At 41.0% G+C, this 18,739-nt stretch overlaps 1 protein-coding gene across 1 annotated transcript in view; it reads left to right on the top strand.

Annotated features, from left to right (window-relative positions):
• Positions 1 to 991: 991 nt before the first annotated feature.
• Positions 992 to 18,739, top strand: part of megf11 (multiple EGF-like-domains 11) — a gene marked incomplete at both ends in the record, with an annotated part of 80,365 nt that continues 62,617 nt past the window's right edge. The window contains 4 exons of the mRNA XM_080539048.1: positions 992 to 1,107; positions 1,859 to 1,960; positions 3,615 to 3,715; positions 8,323 to 8,415. Of these exons, the coding sequence (XP_080395174.1) occupies positions 992 to 1,107; positions 1,859 to 1,960; positions 3,615 to 3,715; positions 8,323 to 8,415 (412 nt within the window). The remainder of the gene's footprint in view (positions 1,108 to 1,858; positions 1,961 to 3,614; positions 3,716 to 8,322; positions 8,416 to 18,739) is intronic.

Genomic DNA, 18,739 nt, shown 5'->3' with positions numbered 1-18,739 from the left:
CTTAAATGAACTGGTACTTAGAGAAAGTGAGGGTCCAATTGATTTTCTTTCACATATGAATGAACTACACACACCTCTCAATGCAGAGGATTTGGTTAACATGTGAAAGCCTATGTTATTCGATATAGCTACTTAGTATAAGGGATGACATGCAGGATATGTCCGCAGACGGAATCAAACCAGGAACGCTGCAGTTACATGGTCGACGCTTAGTGCATCACGCCACCAAGCGCCCTGTGTTTATGTTTCCACCAACCTCCCCATATGCACATGTATGTATGTATGCATGCACACACACACGCTCACACACACACACACACACACACACACACACACACACACACACACACACACACACACACACACACACCGCTGTATGGGAATACTTCTGTCTCTAAGCTGAGGTGGAAAGAGGCAGGAAGGTCTCTTCGGCAGGTGTGCTGGTGATCACTGTAATGACTATCTGGTGAAAGTAGTGATTTGGCCATTCATGAGGAACATTCGTAAAATAGGTACTTTCAACCAGACGCAATAGCAACATCATGCAGCGTCATGCGTAATGCTGCTATGGCTATTTTCAGCATTACTGTAACCTCATCCCTTTTTGCAATCTGCAGACGTGGGACTTCTCCATGTACGGCATCTGTCACTGTCATGTCTATTCATCAGACACGTGTGCTCTTCAGATGCCATACGTCTAATGAAATAACCTGACAATCTCAACAGATGGGCTTCTCTGTGCTCCTCTGTCATTGTGACAGGGGGTATCCTCTGCAGAGCCTCTTACTGGGAGATCACAGGCTCTGTGCAGCTCTCCCTCGAAGGCTGTGGAATAACTATTATACAACTCTCTAAACTATTAGACATATTGTGCTGAATGTTGTTATTTATTGAGGCATTACGAGGTTGTAAGTAGTAACACACTATCACACAGGTTTAATAAATGACTGATTTATTACTCACTCCCTCTGTTTGTCCTACAGGGTGAAATATGGGGATGTCTGTTGGTGCCCCTCTGGCCATGGCCCTGTTGGCTGTTCTGGGCCTCACTACCAGTGTCTGGAGCCTCAACCCAGACGACCCCAATGTGTGCAGCCACTGGGAGAGGTGAGTGAACATCATCCATTTCAGCGCCCCATGATTATATAGTAAATACATGGGACTCAAGCACCAGCAAATCACACCAGGGATCCCTCAGAGCACTCAGCCTAATAGCATAGCATAGCAGAGCATAGCAGAGCATAGCATAGCATAGCATAGCATAGCATAAAGCCATCGAGCATGATTGTGTCAGGATGATCCTAGGACTTCTATCGGATGTGTTGGGGCTACACACACGAAGACAAGGAGCCCAGATCCATTCACAGTGTACCAGAGAACAGTATCGATCTGCCCAAGGTCCAGTCACACAACACTGAGGAGGAAGGGGGAGGAGGAGAAGCTGCTCAAAATGAAATATGCAGGCAAATTGATCAGTGCACTCTCATCCTAATCAATCACCGTGCAGCCATATTACCTGAATAATTATAAGTTGAGCTGGGTGGTGTCACTTATGAAAAATAAGCAGGAATAATAGCTCATGTAGAGGGGAGGAAAGAAATCTGTGAAGATGTATAGTCTGGACTATTGCCTGACTGGGGGTGAGGACACATAGAGATCTCGGATGCCACCTTGTTGGCCGGAAATGAATTCTACAGTGGGGGGACTGTGTTTATGGTGCGAATGTGTGATTTTTAAAAATCATTGCTGAGGCCGTCCTTAGAGTACAGCTGCACATGCATTCACTTCAAAACATCTGCATGAAAACCTGCCATTTTAAGCGATGATGTACTTATTTCCTCCTTCATTTCTCTGTCAGCTATGCTGTGACTGTTCAGGAGTCCTATGCTCACCCGTTTGACCAGGTCTACTACACCAGATGCACTGACATCCTCAACTGGTTCAAGTGTACCAGGCACAGGTGGGTCCAGAGGAGATTTACTCAGTAGGGCTGGTGGAGGTAGAAATCAGAGGACGGGCTCATTGTAAGGCATGGAGTGGAATAGGGAATGGTATCAAACACACAGCAGTCTTACTACTGTCTGTCCCCCTTCATCAGCAGCCTGCCATTTCTAGTCCTCCACCAAGGTCACAGTTAATGTCCCAGTGTCCTCCTCAGTCCTTTGTGTTCATGTACAGTAGCTGACAGTGAGTCTGAAGTGATCTGAGCCGCAATGGCAACTTGACTGTCATCGGATGCAGCATCAGGTTTAATTGCCGCATTAAGGTTTACAGTTGATGACATCTGAAGTAAACGCCAAAGCACACAGTGAGTCACCGCCCAATATACAGTATAGACTTCAATATGTGTCCTTCATAGATCTAGGCAATCAAATGTTATTGAGCAGAAATCGGAGGACAAGCTCATTGTAATGCATGGAATGCAATGAGGAATGGTATCAAACACACATGTTTGATATAAAGGACTGCTGGAGGTAGTCAATAATGCATTCCAATGAGCTCCTCCTCCAATTTCTACACCCAACAGCCTATGGTATAGGAATGAAACATAGTGGAATCTCATAGCTGCCAGCGGTAGATTGGGCTCGCCCTTGGAGAGGGTCAATCTCTCAAACTGTTGGCCCATGCCTTTTCCCTGTGTGTCTGTAAAGCACTGCTGGAAGTAGTCAATAATGAAGAAATATCAGATGACAGATTTACTGAGTATAGATGATATTTATTGATCAAATAGGCCTGGGAGAAACTCTTGACAACAACATTCAATAATTTCTCAAAACTAATTCGCCTGTGTATTACTCTTCATACTTAAATCTAGGTCAGAATGTGCCTTGCAATAATTGGTTCTCCTTTTTAAATTCAGCATGTAAGATTTCAATTAAGCGGTGCATCCATATTTGGCCATACTTCCAGGTGACGACCTGAATACATCTCATAAAATAACTATCTTGTTTGTGCCTGGGTGGTACCATGGACCCTTCTGGCTTTGGCCTTTTAAGGCCTTTGTTTGCAGAAAACACTATTTGGGAGTGAAACTCTCCTCATCAGACTTCCAAAGGAGTTTTACACAGATCTAATTCATTCCAGAATCCACCTGCAGGACTTAGTTTCTATGATGACAGATGGAGACCCACTCTACTACCCCTCACTCTGCATTTGCATTACAAGCAAAACAGGTTAACAATGAATAATACAGAGTAGACTTAAGTATGCATTATCAAATGGTTATACAGAGGTTATACAGCTTATCCTGTATAACCATTTGATAATGCATACTTAAGTCTACTCTGTATTATTCATTGTTAACCTGTTTTGCTTGTAATGCAAATGCAGAGTGACAAGGGTAGTAGAGTCTTATATATTTAAGACAGCATGTATCAATCATGACAAATTGTGATCTATTGCTATGTACAGTACTGTATTGTCCTTTGCTATGGCTAATGTATGGCTAATGTGGTCTATTGTTATTACATTACTAGCCTATGGTCTACTGCTTAGAAGCATTACAGCCCCACGTCTACATCTAGGCCTTTATTGCATTCAATGGCTGTAGGGGCACCAAACTTTGAAGTTGATGACTATGACCTCTTTTTCCCCACTCTTCATCTGTTTTCCAGGATCAGCTACAAGACAGCTTACCGGCGGGGAGTGAGGACCATGTATAGACGCCGCTCACAGTGTTGCCCTGGTTACTTTGAGAGTGGAGACTTGTGTGCTCGTGAGTGTCTTTTTCACTTCCATGTTTGCGGCTTATTAGCACATCTCAAATCCTGCATTGCAGCAACTCAAAGACCTTAAAAACAAAGACAAAAAAGTGTCACGATATGATAGAATATGATGTGAGAGAATGATAGAATAGTTAATGCAAACTACCTCTAATCAAAAGCACTTAAAGCGGATTGTTCTCATTAGATTCTCTCTGTCATACCATACGTATTCTGTGTTGACATTGCCTGGTTGTGACCGGGACACCAGAACATTCCCGACTCTGTTCAGAGTGCCTCCAGCCAGTTCAACACCATTGAACATGATTTATTCAGAAATTATTTTGCATTCTTTTCCTTATTGTAGCCTATTTCTCTAACTGCTGTGTAGTTTGGTTTCCCAGACATAGGACTTTAATTGAACTTACTTATACAACAATGAGAAGAATTAACGACCCAAGCGGGTCCTAGTTACGGCTGTGGATGCATAGCAGTGGTCATAAAACCACACAGAATTCAATAACGTAAAAAGAATAGAAGCCACGGAAATTGGAGTGCAGCAATATGCTGATTACTAACTTACAATGTCGCTTTTATGGCTCCATTAATTGTCATTGATTTCTATTCCTTCACATCAAAGACATCAACGTTTTCACCAGCTAAGGACAGCACATGGCAATGTATGACAATACATGGCTTCTGAGACTTGGATTTTATTACCTCCTCAACAACGTTCATGTTTTATCCTCTCCAGATAAATCTATGCTTCATCTTGTATGTTTCTGAATCAACTTTCATGAGATGGATGATTTACTCATAGTATACATCAAATGAGCAAACTAGTATACAGCTAATTCAGTCGTGCTTGTAAGCTCTACAGCAGCACTTGTCCTTGACCAGGCTGTTGGAGCCTGAGGCCATACAATGGGAGCCAGTCTAGCCAGTCTAGACTCAAGAGCAGATGTGATTATCTGAGGGTCTCAGAAAGGAATGGGTAGACTAATCAATAATGTATTCATTAACCAATAGAAGGACTGTGTAAGCATTTGATCATTGATAGACATGTTCAGTCTGTTAGGGCAGGTGAATACTATGTTAATGGATATATTGAGGGATTGTGAGATCAGGCTTGGCTATAGTGGCCAATACAGCAGAACCAGGGGATACCGTTAGTGAGACTGAAGGAGGATGGGGGTCTCTCTCAGATGAGAGGAGGTTGTTGAAGTAGTAGAGGCCTGGAGGGCAGTTTTGCTTTCTGCTGTCTTTGCAAAGTGCTCCTCCCCAGCTAATCCTAGCCCTCACACCGCCAGGATTAAGAGATTTGTAATGCCAGGAATATTTAGCATACAGGGACAAAAGGTGGTATTAAAGGCAATTTCAATATACACTGTAGGTGTTGATCCCAAACTCTTCTCTTTATGTGAATACTGCTCAGTGCTGACATTAGTGCACTGAGCAGGTTTTAGGAGAGTGAGAGAAAGGAGGATCCCTTAATGAGGCCTGTGTGTCTCAAGCATTATGTAAAGTCACTGCCCTGGAGCCACAGTATGTTTGATGCTCTTTAATTTGAAGTGGATAATTGGTGTGTGTGTGTACAGTATGTGTACTTGTTTGAGTTCTCTCTCCTAATTAATCTAATGATTTCAGCAGTGCATGAAAAAGTCACCGGAATCATCTAATGAGGACAGTTTTAATCAAGCGAGCCAAGCGGCCTCTCTGAATGGTTATGAGCCCCCATGCTCCAGTTGTTTCCACCTCAGACACTCTGGTCTTGAGTGTCTCCTGGTGAGTGATGCAATATTAAAATGGCTGAGGAGGCGGAGTTGATTCATGCTGTAGAATTAGTTGAAGGCTGTTTAATAAAGTTCCCGGCAGTAATCTGAAGTACATTTCACATTCGAGTTTTAATGATGGAGAAGATGATGAGATTTTTCTCCAGAAAGGGATGTTTCTTAGATTAAAAAAAAAAAAAAAAAACTCTTGGCTTTGTTGCCTTTTTTTTAATGCTTCAAAGACAAGGTTTTAAAGTCATCTCTCAATCGCTAGATTGTGGCATATAGAGTAACCTTTAGAGGGAATGGTTTGATATGTGCTGTGAGCGTGTCTCTCATGATTGATTTAACCATTGGCTATCATATTATTCCATGTATTTCTCTGAGCATATTTACATTGTTTTAAACAGCATTATTTGGTGAAGTGCTCTTACTTAATGAACTAACTAACAGATGGCCCTCAGACAGAACAAGAAAAAGGGCCTAATTAGAATAGTATGAGAAAAGATCACGATAAGCTGACATTTTAAAAGATTGTACCGTAGTTTGACTATGGAAGAATATTCAATTTATTAACACTGCATGACAATCACCAATTAGCTCCATTGTTCCCTCTTCTGATAACACCTCTGCATAATGAGTTAGCTTAGCCTTTTATCTCGATGAAAGACTCAATGTTCTCACAGATTCCATAGACATGAGTTGAACAGAGTGAATCATGAATTTCAATTAAAATGAAAGACGTTGTTTCTGCTATACCAACCTAAAGTAGTGCGGTTCACATCTCTGGAGTAGCTGTCCTCCCCCCCCCCCCACACACACACTACATTCAAAACTTAATTTCCATTTTTCTGAAAGAAGTGACACATTAGCATTTCCCTGTTCTTGCTGATCAGAAATTGCTGAGTGAAACTAAACGGAATCATCTCATCATGGTGACATTGAATTATTTTCCCTCTTGTCTTTCAATACTCCACATACAGTACTCCCATTGATTACAGGTAGTCGATTTGACACCGTTGTCAGCACAAAATGTGGGCGGATTTTGCTGGCCTTCTGTAATTAGACAGTAGGTTGGAAGCTAGCTTACTGATGCTGGGAGATCTGCGCTGTATTATCCCTCGATCTTTTGGTTTACCATTTTTGCCTTTGGAGCATTTCTACGATTAGCCCTGGCCTATGGATATTTGGGATTCACCCCCCCCCACCCCATCTCTCCCTCTCTCTCTCTCGTTCTCTCTCTCTCTCTCTCTCTCTCTCTCTCTCTCTCTCTCTCTCTCTCTCTCTCTCCCTCTTCTTATTCCCCCTGCAGCTCTGCTCCTGGCTGTGGGTCCCAATCGAAGCCTGATTGAGTGATAATCAATACCAGCACTGGCTAGGCCTGAGGCACTTGTTATGCACTTGTTATGGACCCCACAGTGATTCACACAAACACAATCACCCCTTCACTTGCAATGTTGTTGTGAAAGACTATGCGTTGCGCGAAACATGAACATGACAATGACGATGAATGGATTAATGCATGATTCAACAAAGTTAGCACAACTTCTTTGACTTGGCTGAGGACAGATGACTCTGGTGGGACGGTATAATCTGCCCCGCTGCCCCTTGGCGTAAACATCATTTCTCCACTGGCCATGTTGGCAGACAGACACCGCTGATTCCTATCACAATAGATTGTCTCAGTTGCAGGCTGGCCTTTTTCTTCCTCAGATAAGAGGCTGTCTTTTTTTAACCCTGCTGGTCATATGACCTTGGCTGTCTCAGCATTATTCATGCTAAGTGCTTATTTTTTTAGTTATACTTTCCTTTTGGGCTTGCAGAAAACTGGCACAGTGGCAAAAACTCCATGTAGGTCACTTTATTACCCTGCTGAACCAAACTTCCTACTCCACACAGAACCCTGCCAGGAATACTAATGTTAGTCCAATCAATTGGGCGTCGTGTTTCTCAATATGAATGATCAAGAAAACTGCACACTTAGTAAACACTGCAGTGCCTAGGCCCGCTACATTAAAGCATCACTATGACAAAGCGCCGGCTGATCAAATTAGGAGGGATTTACAGCTTGTTTCTTCACTGCTCCATGCTGCTGACGCCAGCTCCGCTGCGGAGAGCAAGTCTATGTGATAAACTGAGATGTTGACCAAGGACTCAATCTCTTAAGGAATCATTTATAGTACTGTAGTGTCGCTTGATTGAGATAGGTCTTAAATATGAGCGCCATGGCAAAACATTTGGTCTCCTGATGGTAATTGAGAGATATTGAGTGTCTTTTTTCTCTCTCCATTTTTTAGTACATTCTCTTTCAACTCCTTGCTCTGTGAAATCCATTATGTAACTGCTGATGGTTTAATGATGTCTTAGAGAGAGAGAGAGAGTGTGTGTGTGTGTGTGTGTGTGGTGTGTGTGTGTGTGTGTGTGTGTGTGTGTGTGTGTGTGTGTGTGTGTGTGAGTGTGTGTGTGTGTGTGTGTGTGTGTGTCAGAATCAGATCAGAATCAGAATTGCTTTTATTAAATCCAATGTACGGGTACGCAAGTCAAATTCTTAGGCTCAGATTCTTCGTCATGGCATTTCAGCAGTATACAAAATATCAACAATAATAGAATAAAGTAAAATAAGTAAGGTAAGTCATAAATAAAAGTAGAATAAGGTAATAAAGTTATAAAGTGATGGTAGTGATGGTGTGTGTGTGTGTGTGTGTGTGTGTGTGTGTGTGTGTGTGTGTGTGTGCGTGTGTGTGTGTGTATGTGTGTGTTTGTGTGTGTGTGTGTGTGTGTGTGTGTGTGTGTGTGTGTGTATTGGTAAATTGGAACTGAATCCCTGTGTGTTTGTGTTTGCTTTTCAGCTCTGTGCTCTGAGGAGTGTGCCCATGGTCGCTGTGTGTCTCCTGATACCTGCCAGTGTGAGCCGGGCTGGGGAGGTCTGGACTGCTCCAGTGGTGGGTGAACTTTCATTTTATGAACATCATTAAATTAATCAACAAAGTTCACTTCATTGGACTCATTTACTCCTTTACATGGTATACTAACACAGTCAATTAGTCTTAACTTTAAACTTAAATTGATAAATCTGTTGCTGCAACATCCACTGTTTAGTGTCATTCATTCCCACCCTGCGCAGTATGGCACCGTTCAGCTTACTTACCTAACTTAGAGATTACGGCAAATGAAACAGGTAAGTCACAACAAATACATTTTCATCTCCTGGAAGTGGAAGTGATTTGCTTGATGAATATAGAGGACGGATGGCTGGCTGCCTCCCCTTCCGCGTCTGCACAACTCTCTGTTATGGTCTTTATCATGATTAGACTGGTCCTTTTGACGTGAGAGGAATCGATGTCAAGCTGAAACAAACAGCCTGGCTGAGCTGTAGGTCCACTCAACTTCTCTGTGTACTGAAGGGCAACTGCACCTCTGGTAGGAGTGGGGGGGTTAGGTATGTCTGGTCTGCAATCAGCTAAATGCTGGAGAGCTTCAATGAATTCAGACAGAGAGGGAACGGTGGTATCGACTGTTGTAATATTTATGTGTGGAGAGCGACATGAGGGATAGTGAGGTAAACAGACTCCTCTCCTCTAGGTCAGGTGGGGGCCAGAAAGGCCGGTGACCCCAACGCACTTTCTTTGATACAAACTGGTTTTGTTTGTTAGTCTGCATACCTGGCATAAGGCCCCTCTATTTAGGTTAAACACAAACAAGTGGACACTGCCTTGTTTGTTTGTAGCTGGATGATTCATGACAGTGCTCTGACCCCAAATCCCAAGCTTCCACTGCTCATTTGAATAGCTTTTTATCCAGCTCTTATTGCCTTCAGAAGACATATTATGCAATGAGTAACTGCAGCTAAAAATACATCTGGTAGTGTTGTTATATAGATCTACGTGACTTTTCATTAACAAAAGAGCCATTCCCTGATTACCAACTGTGTGTAAATCAGACTCTGTCCACGGCACCAGCCCATTGTAGGGGAATTCATGGACATAAGTGACAAGGCCGGACCGTTTGCTGCTGTTCACTCCCACAGCCGTAGTGAGGGTCCAGGACTCCACTCACAGGGAAGCTTTGTGGTTCAGGTCCCCCAGAGACTCTGGACCCACTCTGGGTTGGTTAGGAGGGCAGCCTTGCATGCATTCCACCATGCAGGTGCTGTGCTAATCTGCCTTATTAAAACAGACCTGATGATTGAGACAGAGGTGTTATTCATAACTTGAGATTTCCATACCGGGCACCCGTCCAGGCTTTTTCATTTACGAGCTTTCATCTGTAGAAATGAGAAATGTGTGCCAATTTTTAAATTAAATCTGCTCCCCTTTTCCTTCATATAAATGGTGCACCATGTTTTTTTGGTCATTCACTGTACATTTTACTCTCTCCCGGTGTAGATAGGTAATGGGAGCTTCAGTGGTTTCAGTGTAAAAGCCCTTAGTGGATTCAGTCATTACATTAGGGTACCTTGCTGCCTGAGAGGCACATACACACCTATTCAGTTCACCACAATCGCAGCCTCGGTTCAAGGAACTCACACATTGTTCATGGCCATTGTGTTGAGCAGTTGAGTTATTTGTTCAAGTTCAGATAAAACCCAATTCCCTTGTTGCTGTGAGCGGACAGTTTGAGCTGGTCACATGACAGGGGGATGTGTGAGTGTGATAAACAGTGTGTGTGATACACAGTGTGTGTGCATGTGTATGTGTGTGTGTGCATGTGTATGTGTGTGTGTGTATGTGTGTGTGTGTGTGTGTATTTGCTGCCCTGGCGCCCAGAGACGTGGCGCTGCCTGGGGATGCTGAGCCAGCCGCCCCGAAGTTAAAGTGACAGGCTTTCAGCCGCCGATCTGGAGCCGAATCAAAGGCTTGGACCCTGTTTCTGTTTCTGGAGCAGCACCCACCAGGAGGCTGCATCTCTATGTGGGTCAGGTGGAGAAAAGAAAGAGTTGGAGAGAGAGGGGGGAGAGATGGGTAGAGCAGGGAGAGGTGTGTTAGGAGATGGCACCTGTTGGGTTTATCCCGCTGATAGACATCTGCTGTAGCCTGAAAATGGTCCTTCTTTCTGGCCAAGAGAAGAGACCCACTGAGACCACCACTGGCCTTTGGCCTCTTGGACATCCAGGAATACAGTGTGTTATCTCAAGGGCAAAGATCTGGTGGATGAAGAGCACAGACTCCTCTCAATATCAATAGCTCAGTAGATCCCATTCATTGCAATCCATTCATCCTTATTCTTTCATCCTTCACAATTTGAATTTAAGAGAAGCAATTGTGACAGCAGCTGGTGAACCCGGGAACAAAACCGGGAACAAGACCCCGGGAGCAAGAATGCAATGGATTTGATGAGTAATCCCCACTACTACCTAGTTAGTGTAGAGTAGTGGGAATTACTCACCGAATCCATTGCATTGCAATGTTTTGGCTTGACTAGCGAGCGTGTCATTGATTTTCAACAATGCTTTACATTTTTCAGAATAAAAGTCTGAACATTTTGATTGGTTGGAGACCTGTTCCCGGTTTCACCAGCTGCTGTCACAATTGAATTAGGAGAATATTTATTAAATGGAGAGTGCTTTCAGATATGAGTTTGTTTGGTGAGAAGGCAGGAGGTCTGTGTGTCCAATAATAAGCCATGCTGATGACCCTGAATCTGCCCCCAGGGCTGTGCACTTCTGAGCACCTCTCTTATGATGTAATCAGTTATGATGAGTCGCTGTCACACTGCGGAGAGGAGCTATGCTCCAGTAATACTAACTTTCAAATAAAGAGAATGATGATGATGGATGATGTTCCTACACTATATATTTAGCTGAGACTGCCATCGCTTAAAGAAATATTAGGTGCAATGAAGCACTATCATTGATTTCATGTGCTTCAGTTGGATAAATGATATAACCCAAGCACTCAGTAGAGAGAATGAGCGTAAATGTGGCATTTTTAGTACTTCTACCTTCTTCAATGGGATGTATTTTCCTTATTTGGGATGTGATTGTTCACCCAGTGGTCTGGAGATTCTAAAATCAATTCCCCTTTGTGAGTTAAGTGTTTGCAAAGTCCAAGGAGTAGCATTATAAACCAAAGCCTGTCTTCTGTGTTGCAAGGAGGAATCTATCACACCTACCAGCCTAATGGGTGTTTCCATGGTTGGTCAACTGTGGACCATGACGCACAGTAAACATATTCCTCCCTAATACATTTGAATGGAACAGGCAGGTGTAGTGGATTTTGCCATGTGGTTAATTGATGGATGTACTGTTAGAATGTGTGTTTATGGGATACAATATGTCCGAACAGGCAGATTGATGTGTAACGTATCACTGTAATAGACAAGTCATTTCTATTACTTTAAGTGTTGAAATTAGCATTTGGTTTCATTGGACTGTGACTACGAGAGGTGGTCTGTCTACAGGTTCACTCACACCTGTTTCTTTATTGTTTTGATCATTCTGGTTACCTAACCATGCAAACGGTGTGGGATAAGGTTTGTACTGGCAGTATGGGATGGGTCAGTGCACCCACGGGACTCCTTCTGACACATCATTCATCAGCTCAGTGCACCTGAAACAGATGGTGTCATTCCAGGCCCACAGCAGCCTGGTGAAACGTTTGGCTGTCAACATGCAAGTGAGACAAAGAGAAATGGCCATACAGACCACCCTTTCCCAAACTGTCAGTCTTATAAACTCTCTTCTCTACTCTCTTTCCCCATATACACCCACTCTCACACTCAAGGTGTATTCTTCTTTACTCATTGCAGCTGTGAGAACTAAATACAGTGGGATTTTATTTCCGTGTGAACATAGAAAACAATTAATCAGAATCAATAGATTGACCTCATTATAGAAGAACAGAGTGATTCTGACTGGGTATTCTTGCTGTAGCAGCTTCATCCTGAAGGCCTTGTAGTGCTGCTGTTGGACATTATAGTACATGCTGACTCACTGCTTCATTCACTTTGATGGGTCAAAGCACCTGTGGGATGGCATTCAGAGTTGTTTGTAGAATAGTTTTTTTTAACAACATACAATGTTCATTCTTTTTTGTAAAAACAATATTATGTAAGCTTGAGGTTGGAGTTCATCCATGCCCGCATAGCTTCCTGTGTAGAACTGACATACAATACACAACATGCACAAGGCAGGGACACAAATAAGTCACATAACCCACAAAAACAGCATCTGCATTCACACACACCTACGCACACCTACACAAACGTTCATAGACACAAACACACATCCAACTGTCAGTACACATCCATCTGTCACACCCCCAGCTTTCTGGAGCCATCTGTGAATCGACTTGCTACTCTCCCCTGAACACGCCCCATGAACACTACCCGCCTTTCCTTTTAATAATTATTTGTTGTATTTCCAATTCTTCCTTTGCTGATAAGGCATCAAATATATCTCCCCATACATCATCAAATTGACTAGTTTTGCCCTTTCCTTCAGCTAATGTTCGTTCAATGCTAATAAATAACACATTAAAGACCTCCATTCATCAAGAGTTTCTGTAGAAAATCTTTCCACCTTTTTAAGATTAATTTTCTTGAGCACTAAAGAGGAAAATAGAATCATCCATCCCAACTGATATCTCAGCTCCTCAGTACCTTGGAACACGCACAGAAATTGTGTAAATATGACATCCTTCTTGGTTTCTTACCTTCAAGATTTCTTACCTTCTCACACTCGCAAAGAGACCCAACTTCTTTTTGGCACTTAAAACACACAAATGGGTCACACAAGGTCGAATGTACTGTATGTATCTGGCTTATTGTATAACTGTAAACATAATATTCTGTATTTGTGATGCCCATCTCATGATTAAATGTATTGTGCATAGTAAGCTTTCGCTTGACTTTGATTTAATTAAGGCCCGATAAATTCTTCCTATTAGGTTTCTTTCCCCCCTTCTCCAGAAAGCTTTTGGTCGTTTTTCACTTGTAGAGAAGTTCAGCCCATAATCCCAGCGTCTTTGCATATACTTGAATATATCTATGATAAACCAGATTTAGCTTTTATTTCAGGGAAGTGCAGGAGCTGGTTATTTTCTAATAAATCAGATATTTTATGTATTCTTTTGGAGATCCATGTGTCCCACGATAGCATTTTACTTATTTATTTATAGTTATTCATGGCTTGTTCCATATCTTTGTGCTTTCCGGAATTACTTTTGGTTTTTGTGGCAGGTACTATTTGCAATGAAAGGTATGCTCTTGACTCTACAGTATGTTTCGAAGATGCTAATTTGAATAGATTTTGAGGTTGTACAAGTTGATTTTCGATACAGTATGTATTCACTGTTCCTCATTAGAGATAGTAACTCTGAGTCAAATGGTACCTTTCTAGATTAGGAAGATTTAATCCACCTTAATTTCTGAGAAATTTAAGTAGCTCTTTTTTAATTCAACATAATGTACTGGTCCAAATAATGTAAATAGACATGAATGAACATTTACGGAGTCATAGCATTTTGAATAAATTAATTATTCCTACAATGTTTATCTGTAGGTCTATCCATTTTTGTAATCTTAGTTTGAGATTATTGATCAATGGTAAATAGTTGTCTTTGTAGAGCTGATATTTTTCTTTACTTAGTATATAGAATCCTATGTATTTAATATGTTTGGTTTGCCAAATGTCTTAAAGTTATCTGGGGCATCAGATAATTTAATAATTGCCAAAATGTTGATTTTATTAAAAAATATTATTTTTGGGAAAACGTTTTAATGAGAGACGTGGTATAACTGTTTCAATATTAGTTCATTACAGCATATGGGAATCTGCAAATAAACTTGATGTAAGTTGATGGTCACTTACTTTACTACTAAACTGTATTAAGTTTCTAAATCTTTCTGAGCAATAGGTTCAATTGCTACAGCAAATAGTTAAGAAGACAAAGGACAGCCATGTCTATTTCCTCTAGATAAAGACAATGAATCTGATATTACACCATTAGTAAATATCAAAGTATTTTTTTTATATATAATAATTAATGATTTCTGATGGAACATTTCATATTTTCATATATATTTCTTAAAATCCAGATCTAATATACATGTTTGAATCAATAAACCAACTCCTCTACTGTTAGAGCTATAAGTAGTGTCAAAAACCCTACCTACTGCCTTTTAAGATAATTGTGTTTATCCTTTCCTGAAATGCAGTTTTTGTAAGAATACAGATGATAACGTTTTTGGTTTAAAAAGTTGTAACAGTGTAGAGTGGCCTTTTTTTCGTTCGGGGAAAAATGGGGTTCAGTAAAGATTTTATTTCATGGATTAGACTTTTATATTCAGCCCCTGTAGCCTCAGTTATTACTAATGATTTACACTCTCCGTGCTTTCCTCTCAATCGGGGCACTAGGTTTGAGGGCATTGCAAGAGGTGGGGTCACCCACAAAGTTACCCTTTACGCGGACGACCTACTTTTGTACATATCCAACCCATTCTCTTCTATCCCTATCATCATGTCCATTTTGGAGCAATTTGGTAGATTTTCAGCATACAAGCTGAATTTTCAGAAAAGTTAGCTTTTTCCTATAAAGCAAAAGGCCATTAGGATGCCCCACTCACTCTTCCCTTTTAAACGAATGGATAGTGGTAATGTATAGTTTAATGTAGTGGGCATTGTCATCATAACAAAGTAATTCCCTCATACTTTCAAGGAAAACTTCCTTCCATTATTAGAACGTTGTAACGAAGATTTCAGACGCTGGTCCGTATTAACCTTATCAAAGTGGTTGTTACCCATATGTCTATACCTCTTCCAACATATCCCAGTATTCATTAGGAAAAGCTTCTTCAAAAAATGATATCCTCCTTTTATGGGGAAACAAACCACGGCGTATTAATAAAGTGTATCTCCAACAGTATACTGGTCTAATTTAGAGAACACCCCTCTTTGGGCATGAAAGGAGATCTCCTTCTCCCAGCAGTCTCTTTATTCCTTAGTATGCTCAAGCTTGTCCCTGTTGTCAGTTCCATGCCCACTGTTAACATACTATAAAGATTTGGACAGAATTTAGGAGGCACTTAGCAGACAATCCTCTTATTCCCCAATAGTCGCAATCACTTGTTTAAACCATTGTGTACTGACACTCCACTTTCCAAACCAGTCCAAGACTTGTCTGAAAGATTATTTACCTGCATCTATTTCACTATTTCCAGATTAGACATTTTCTACAAGAGAAATCTCCAGAATTTCCAAACCATCCAACTCACTCTAAAATCGATTCCATCCTTTCTCTGAACCCCAATTTAAAGAGCCTAACTTCTATCATACACACTGAAATAGACTCCATTAAGCCCGAAACATTCAATAACCTCAAAGTGGCTTGGGAGCGGGATTTGGGGGTGAAGATGATGGATGAGACGTGGGAGATTGTGTTGGGGCTGGTTCATAAAGTCAATATGCACCAGACATAGTCGGGCAACTTTTATGGGCAATATTGCCAGCAACGCAAGTTGCCCTGATACACTGGTGGCAATGGAGTGGCAATGGGCAATGGGCAATGGGCAATGGGCAATGTAACTGAAAAATAATCTTCAGTAATACAAATTGAATGTTGATGCCTCTGGAACCTTACCTGGACCTATCAGAACACACTACTCTGTTACCCCGGGGGTAATGATAGGTAACAGAAAATATAGATGTTTACAGAAAAATGGAGGACCTGTCAGCTGGCAGAACAGTGCCATTTCCCTGTAGGCAATGATATTCCTGACTGACCTATGAAGGTCTCATCAAATTACATTTGAGTAATAAATGCTCTAATTTTGGCCTGCATTTCTCTTGTACCTTGTTTCCTGTTTATGACTGATATGTGTTGGGAAATGATTCCATGACTCCAGAGTTGCAGTTCACTTGACATCCAGCTTCTTCTAACGCAGTCAGGAATTATGATTATAATAATGCATTTATTCCAAATAATTTTTCCTTCTAATTCACATTGCACATAGAAAAGTAATGAAACCAAGTGAACAGGTGATTCTGAAATGACATTTTATTCGAATTGATTTAACATGTTTGGGCTTGGGATGAAGAAGCAGAAGAAAAGGACAGGATGTTATCCTCCGTCTCGTCAGGTTCTCCTCCTTCATTTAAGATGAGCAGGTCCTTGTAGTATTTCCATTTTGGAATGTACACATCATCAGCTCCATCGCCTGACTGCTTACTGGATGCTGCTTTATGTTCCCGTTGGAAGGTGGTCCGTTGATTATTTTCGGCTGCAAAGGATAAGGAGAGAATTTTCATAAAAACGTTTAAAGTGCATTTCTAATACAGTTAACAAAGGTTAACAGTTAATACAGCCTACTCCCTCAGTCCACTGGAGCCCTGATTACTCTCTCACTACTCTAGAAATAGCTAGGTGAGCATTTCGAACAGGCTGCAATGCATGTTGTGGACTCCACATCACTACTGAGTGTGTTGCTAAAGCTTACATGGGGCCCCATTTAAAATGACCTAAAAGTTGTCATTAACTGTCCCTTCTCAACTTCTTACCTGTGACAACAACTTCTGTCTGTGCAGTATTTAATTGGTTGCACAAGGCCTCTGTACACCTGTCCCTCCTGTCTTTGTCTTTGAAGACCTCAAGCTTTACATTCCAACGGCATGGGTGTTCTACAATGAAATGGAGGGATGAGACGTTCATTCATTCAATTCAGTCAAACATTAAAACTTTATTTCAACTTGTAAGCCACTTAGGTTTCCCTCATTTACAGTGATGACGAGCTTAAATACAAAGACACAGAAATCAACAAATACATTAAATAAAAAATAAATAGATATAAACAGAAAGTCAGTTAAAACAGCTACAAGTTGATACACAGTGGTCAGTGATATATATATAATATATATAAAGAGTTAAACTTAGTATAGGTAACATAGATGTGTGTGACTGTGAGCCAGCTAGCTATCATGACTAGCATCGATTTTCTTAGGCAAAAACTATGCTTATTCAATGTACTAGCTTTGAAGATTAGGTCAAGTAAATGACCCAGAATCTGTTACTTTGATAGATTTCAGTCTAATAATCAATTTAATTACATATTTTTACTGCCGGAGCCCATAGTTACCATGGAAACGGACGAAAGCATTAGTAGTAACTTAAGCTAATAAATAAAGATAGCTGAGAATACAGTTCATGACAGTTGCTGAAAACAATAAACAACACATTACACATTCGTAATATATGCGAACCACATGTTTTAATGGTTCAATTTCCAATAGAAAATATTGCCGGCAATATGCCCAAAAAAGTTGCCCGTGTATCATAGGCTTTATACAATGTAAGATTGTATATCGCACTCATTACACCAATGCTAGATTAGCAAGGATATTTCCTGGCACAAGTGATGCATGCAACTGCTGTGGACACTGGCTGATCTGGTCCACATGTTTTGGACCTGACCCGCTTATTTGACTTCTGGACAGACATTTTTAAATCCTTTAGGGACGTATCAGGAGTGGACCTTCTGCCTGATCCTCTTACGGCCCTGTTTGGTGCTCCCTCCAGGACCAAAACCCCCCGTATTTGAATAGAATTACATCCTTTATGTCTCTTCTAGCTAGACGTCTCATACTTCTTAAATGGAAACATGTTTCATCACTCACCCACACTAGGTGGATCAAGGATGTATTAAACTTCATCAAACTAGAGAAGATTCGATTTCCCCTGAAAGGGTCACTGAGACATTTTTAAAAACACATGGACATCCTTTTTTTGACAGTTTTTTTTCTCTCTCTCTCTTTTTCTTCCTTTTTCTTTATGTTTATTGTGATATTTTTGTCTGTGCTGTTCTCTGCTGTGCTTTGCTGTAGGGGAAGGAGTGAGGGGGGGAGGAGGGGATGCATATTTATGATGTTTTGTTACATTGAGTAATTGAATGATTGAATGATTATGCTGAACAATTCTAAAACCCAATGAACATTTTAGTTTTGTTTTTGTTTTAAAACATTGTGCCACTGTGTAGGCTGTTTACATTCCAAGTGGCTATCCTTAATCTGTCACAAAGACATTGAATGTCAGCCATATCCATAGCTGTGGAAGATTTGCCACATTTGCCACATTTCTGGGGGTGTACAGGGGAGTGCTTGGGGTTCTAGAGGTATCATGACAGGCTCAAACAGACAATAATAAATAATAAAGGCTGTATTGACCAGCTGTACAGAACGTATGTGGCTTTGAGAAGCATAGGTTTATATTATCACATGTTTTTATTTATTTTTATATCATGTATATATATATATATATATATATATATATATATACA

Source organism: Nansenia antarctica (genome assembly GCF_963989245.1).
Source record: "Nansenia antarctica genome assembly, chromosome: 9".
Classification (NCBI taxonomy): Eukaryota; Metazoa; Chordata; class Actinopteri; order Argentiniformes; family Microstomatidae; genus Nansenia; species Nansenia antarctica.
Note: the sequence above shows the minus strand (reverse complement) of the source record. Positions and strands in the feature narration are given on the sequence as shown.